This window comes from Rhinolophus sinicus, chromosome X (assembly GCF_036562045.2).
Source record: "Rhinolophus sinicus isolate RSC01 chromosome X, ASM3656204v1, whole genome shotgun sequence".
In the NCBI taxonomy this organism is placed as follows: Eukaryota; Metazoa; Chordata; class Mammalia; order Chiroptera; family Rhinolophidae; genus Rhinolophus; species Rhinolophus sinicus.
The window spans coordinates 101,556,397-101,562,740 of NC_133768.1; the positions used below are offsets into that span (position 1 = coordinate 101,556,397).

At 47.8% G+C, this 6,344-nt stretch overlaps 1 protein-coding gene across 1 annotated transcript; it reads left to right on the forward strand.

Annotated features, from left to right (window-relative positions):
• Positions 1 to 499: 499 nt before the first annotated feature.
• Positions 500 to 2,219, forward strand: HAPSTR2 (HUWE1 associated protein modifying stress responses 2). The gene has a single exon (XM_019750466.2). The coding sequence runs from the start codon at positions 1,041 to 1,043 to the stop codon at positions 1,878 to 1,880; it is 840 nt and encodes a 279-aa protein (XP_019606025.1). The 5' UTR covers positions 500 to 1,040; the 3' UTR covers positions 1,881 to 2,219.
• Positions 2,220 to 6,344: the final 4,125 nt, after the last annotated feature.

The following is a 6,344-nucleotide window of genomic DNA, read 5'->3' on the forward strand; positions in this document are numbered from 1 at the left end:
GAAAGTAGACCACACAGAAAACCCCCAGCCCATTTTTTTTCATGACAGAAAGCCTTGCAAAAATATTGAAGGAAAAAAATCAATACTACGTATTTCTGAGCACGACTCTTAGAATTTGATGTGTGCAACTGGCCCGGAAGAGGTGCTTTGCAGGGACAGCAGCAAAGTTCTAAATCACGACTGAAAGTGCTTTCCAGAGACCTCATACCACAACATCATTGGGCACTTGGGGAAACTGAGGCCCAAGAAGAGGGGGGGAAGACTGGGGGAGGGGTTGCGTGATATTTATTTTTCCTCTACAAAATACTGCTTCGATCCACGATCCGCGGAAAACACTTTTCTTGGGTACCTACTGTGTGAAGGGCATCTCTGGGTTTCAGATTGCTTGCCTATTCATTAGGGCCGTGCTCCTTCCACTTTACCCCCCGGCCTTCCCGGATCGGCGCCCTGGATGTGATCGACACCATGAAGTTGCCCCATAATCCTCTCTGGCAACATAGGATGTAAAATTTGATCAGCTCATTGGATGAAGCCGACAAATCTCAAAAATGTGTGAAAAGGGGCCCAAGCGGTAGGCAAGCGCCGCGTTGAGGCAGCGCTCCAGCCGGCCCCCCTCTGAGTTCTAGGTGCGGCAGCCGCGGCGGAGAGGGGGTGGGGGCCGAGCCGCGGGGCCGCGGCGGCGGCGACCGAGGCAGCAACGGTCGCGTTTCGGGGAGGCCGCGGCGCCGTGGGGGGACCCTAGAAACGGACCGCGGGGCCGGAAGGGGGGAGCTAGGCGGCGCCGGCGGCTGCAGAGTTATCTCCGCGGCGTAGCTGGGGGCCGGGCCGGGCGGGGCGGGGCGTGCACCCGGACCGCGGGCGGCGCCGCGGCTCTTGGCCTCAGGGCCCCTCCCTCCCTCGCGCTTGCCGGCCGCGGGCGCACGCGGAGGTGGCGGCGGCGGCGAGCGCACGAGAAGGGGAGCTCGGAGCTGGAGGTGAGGTGGCGGTGGCGGAGCAAGAGTAGGTTGAGGAGGGGGCCAGCGGCCAGGAGGAGGAGGAGGATGGAGGAGCAGCCGAAGGAGGGCGAGGCCGAGGTCGCGGAACACTGGTTCTCCAAGTGGGAGCGCCAGTGCCTGGCCGAGGCCGAGCAGGAAGAGCAGCTGCCCCCGGAGCTGCAGGACGAGGCGGCCGCTGAGGCTGCGGGGCTCAAGAGCGAGCAGCAGAGGCTGTGGCATCTCTTCCAGATCTCGGCCACCGCCGTGGCCCAGCTCTACAAGGACTCGGGGTGCCCACAGCCGGAACTCTCCATGTGGGACCCCTTCCAGAGTGCCGCCATGGCCGTGACCAGCCTCTACAAAGAGAGCGGGGATGCCCACCAACGAAGTTTTGACCTGGGCGTCCAGGTTGGCTACCAGCGTCGCATCAAAGATGTGCTGGAGTGGGTGAAGAAGGGCCGGAGCATCATTCTCCGAGAAGACCTGATTAGCTTCCTGTGTGGCAAAGCGCCCCCAGCTCGTCCTCCACCTCGCTCCAGGATGCCCGCGAAGCCGCCCGCCGGGAACCCCAGCCAGGCCACGACCACCGAATCCAGCTCATCGGTGGACGTCGACTTGCAGCCCTTCCACGAGGCCATCGCCCTGCACGGCCTCAGTGGCGCCATGGCGAACATCAGCGTGCGATCTGGCGCACCTGGCTCCCCTCCTCAAGCAAGTGACATTGCCAGCGGTGTCACTAGTGGCGGGCTCCGAAAAAGTAGCATCCTCGAGGACGACTTGAACCCCAGCAACTCAGAAGAACTGGCCCTCCACCTGGACAGTGGGGGGACCCGCAAACGCACTTCGGCCCGGTTCGGTGGTGGCATCACAGACTCCCCAACCCATAAGCGCAACCGACTGGTCTAAAATGCCTCGTTGGTCACCCGCCGCCATATTGCTTGAAAGCTAACGAACTTTTAACTTGCTTGTCGAAAGGAGACTCGAGGCCATCTCTTCTTTCTTTAAGTTAAACGAAGATTTCTATCGAGTTTGCCATAATGAAACTTGAACAGTATCTCAGAGAGGCCTCATATGACTCTTACTTTCCCCAAAATAAAATGCTGGCAGAGAGCAGCTAGTTAGCAAGATCATTTAAAGCAGCAGTGGCCACTCAGGGCGGGAGCCTGGTTTATCTTGTTCACAGTTTTATTTCTTGGCACCTAGCACAGTTGTTGGTGCTCAATAAATGTTTGTTGAATGAATAAATGTGACCTTATTTAAAAGTTTTAAAGGGGAAGGACTAACAGGTGTTTACTTGGTTACAGGATGCTTTTATCCTTTATTGTTTATTTGATTGTTTGCTTTAAACGTTTTTGCCAGTTCGATTACATTTTATCAAAATGTAAAACTGGACATCTTTGTGCAATCTAGAGTCTTCCATTTTTGCTCCACTGTACCATGCACCTAATTTCTACAAAGAGACTGCGAGTAATACCTAGTAGGCTGTGAGATTTTTTTTTTTAAATAGTTGATTATTTTGGTGATTATTAAGGGTATAAAGAGACACTATGATGGTTGGACTGGTAATACTTGATATTGAGTCAGTTCAATGCTCTTTCTAGGAAAATTAAGCCAACGAGATCCTGGGATCTATGATGGTGGCATCCTTGATGGCCCAGTGGTACTCCTTTTTCTTAGGAATGTAAAAAGTCCCTTTTTCTGAGGTTACGTACTTTTGGTGATCTCTGTTTTGAAATGGAAGATGAAGTAGAATGAGCTTCTGGGTTTTACTTGAGGGTACAGCAGTATATAACTAAAAAAGCACGAGTTTTTATTAAAAGAACCAACAGTAGACTACTAGCCCCACAAATTCACTGCATGATTTTGGGCAAATCACTTAATGTCTATTGACCTCAGTTTTTCATCTGTGAAATGGAACTATGGGTCTCCTAAGGTCATTGTGAAGATAAGATCAAATTCATATTTGAAGTATCTAGAACAATGCTTGGCACCTAAAGGTACTCAATAAATGTTCTACATTCTCTGCAAATAAAAATCAGTAAAACATTAAAATCCATTGTATTTTAGGGAAAAAACACACCAAGAAACTAGATCAATTTAAAAATCAGAATGTAGAATCTCTCTTTGAGCTGGAAACTGCTGTTATATAGTTGAAACTTGCCTAAATATCCCAGATCTTGTATTAATTATAAGTGTGTTTAGCTCATGAGGACCCAGAATCATCACTCAGGGTATTAGGGTAGCCTTGAAGTTCCTGAAATTGCCTGAGGGATGTAACTTGCAACTGGATGCACCTTGCAACCAGAGTAATGAAAGCTCTCCCTCCTCTTGTCAAAGAATATGGACAAGAGGGTAAGAGTGGAAAGAAAGGATTTGGAAGTGAAAGTCCTAGGGACACCTAAAAGGCTAAGGTGGTTTTGAATAGGGGTGGGGTGGAGGGGAGGTGATGCAAGAGGGGTGGGAATGGAGGAAGTGGGAGTCAGGTTATAGAAGGGGCCACCTAGGTAAAACACCCAGCTCACCCCAGGCTCTCCCCCACACCAGCGCATAACAGATAGATGAGTAGTACCTTGCCTTGAGGTTCATTTCAGAGTTATTTCTGTTTCATTAATGTAGGCTTTGGAGTAGATTTGTAATTGACCAGTGTATTACAATAATACAACAACATAAGGTGAATTCCCTTATAGAATAAAACCTTGCTATTGAAGCACTGCAGAAGTAGTTCCTGAGCCACTATGCTAGGCCCTGAGAAGGGATATAAAAAAGAGAACATTAAAAGCAATCCTCATCCTCAAAGAACACATTCTGGCTTGGAAGATAAATTAATGTAGTCAAGAAAGCACTTTTAATTGTATGAAAAGCACTCATGGGCTGTGCAGAAGAATTCAGAGGTTAGAGGCCCTCCTTGCCAAGAGGATCACAGCTTCCGGAGGAGGTGGCATTAGAACTGGGCCCAGAAACATGGGTAGGAGGAGAGGGCACACGTGATACCAGCAGAGGAAAGATATCTAACAAAGTTTGAGAAGAAGGAACGTAAAGTGGGTTAAGGGGATCACAGGAGCTGGGTAGGAGAAATAGGGGAGGCAGGGACCAAAGTCTCAAATGCCTGGCCTAGTACTTTAGATTCTGTCCTGTGGCAGGGATGGCACCACTCAATCTGTGCTTTAGGGAGATAGGTCTGGCAGGATGCCTGGTTGTCCAGCAGTGAGACACTGGAGCAGGGATAGCACAGGGCCTCCCTGTAGAATGCTCTTTCCTAGGGACGTTGGCATTTGGTTAACGGGTTCTGGAGATCCTTGAAAGGGCTTTCTCTGGGAAGTCTTTGCTCACTCACCCCTCCCACACCTCAAACCATACCAGGTAGGAAGCACCTCCAGTGTGTATTCTGCACTGCTTCTTTATGTCTGAGAAAGCCTTCAATTCCAGCTGCAGAATCTCTTAGGGGGCCAGTCTTGAAGAAACAAAATAGCCGTGCTTTCCATCATCCTGCTTCTTGTGTTTGAGAACCCTCCTCCAGTGGAACCGCTGGGGCATTTGGGGTTGTAGGACTGACTGAGCAACCACAGACATTTTAGCAGGTAGGTATGGAGAGTTGTAAGAAGGCATGTCAGTAAGAGGACAGGGACCTCATTTGTCTTGCTTTCTTGTGTAACCCCCAGTGCCTTGCACGGTGCCTTATCCATATGGACACACAATAAATATTTATAAATGAATGGATGAGTAAGCCCCCATCCAGACCCAGATATAGCTATTCACCTGCTCCCTTTGTTTACTTACTGCCCAGCAAAAGCACCTAAACCTTATGCTCTAATTTCTAGATGACTATCCCTTGCGTGCCTTTACCCTCATTCCTAACTATTAGATTCAGCTTTTTGCAAAGTGTGGTCAGTCCCATGACCACCTCCCTTGAGAATCTACTGAGTTGCTTATGAAGCTGCCCGCTTCAGCACTGCCCTTTAGGTGAATTAAAATCTTAATGGGAGGGTCCCAGAAGTGGAAGCAACTTGCTTTCAGTAGGAGGCCTTGGTGATTGTGATACATGATGAAGTCTGAAACCTGAGTCACCCCATTGTGAAATTTGTGATTGATTTGAGGGGACAGTTTTGTCTATATATATCTATATATACGTATGTCTATCTATATCTATCTCTACATCTATCTCTATATCTCTATCTCTATATCTATATCTATATCTATCTTATTTTTCCAGTTTTGAAGGGCCTGAAGAAGAAACGCTTGTTCAGACAATCAGCAATCCTATGACTTTAACATGTGATGCCACTGGAATCCCTCCTCCCATGATAGCATGTGTGGTGGCGGAAAAATTTTCCTCCCACCTTTCTGAGTTCTTCTGGCTGTGCTAATAATTAAATTAACAGGAGAAAATGACCAAATGTATTACCTATGTACATACGGGTGTTCCATAAGAATATGAGACTTCTGTACCACACGTTTGCTCGTTCTCATCTAGTTGTGAATTGCCTCCTTTCCCTTTGAAATCCAAGACCCCTGCCTGCCTCTCCTTAGTCCAGAATGGCATATAAGCCTCAACTGCCCAGTGCGTCCTAGGGTCCCATATTCTTATGGAACCCCTGTATGTACATCTGTAATACATTTGATCAATCGCTCCTGACTGGCTTGCCAAAACTGTGCAGGCAGAAAAAATAATATTTCTCCCACTTTCCGAAGTTCTTATGGCTGGAGTGATAATCAAATTAACATGAGACAGATTAACAGGAGAAAATTACCAAATTTATTACATATATACATCCAGGGGTCCTATAAGAATACGAGACCAAAGGATACATTGGGTAGTTGAGGCTTATATACCATTCTGAAATAAGGAGAGGGAGGCAGGCGTCTGGAACTTCAAAGGGAAAGTAGGCAAGTCACAGGTAGAGGAGAAAGGGCAAACGCGGTAAATAAATTCTTGCAGGGCCACCCAGAAACAACGGGACACAGAGGGGAGCCACACTTAGTTTACGCCATGGTAAACATACTAAGATTCCCTTCCTGAAGCAGGTTTTTCTATCTGAATTCCTTTAGACAGTTAAAGAAGGAGTCAAAGGTTCTTTCTCAGACTTTTGTTTCTTAAAAATAACCAGCTTAAAATAATCAATATCCCAAAGGCATATTTTGGGGTGGCAAACTCTGGTCCCCCTCACACCTTGAATGAGCAGTAGTGAAATCTGAAATCTGAGTGACCCTGATGTGAGATTTGTGATGCATTCAGGGAGCTCATTTTAAATTGGTCATTGTTGGTGAAGTGTCTATGTAGGCTTAAAATGAATCTCCCCATTTGTACATACTATCATTATCGTCACTTTGCATAGTTCATATATTTTCCTTCCAGGAGTGTGGATGAGAAGA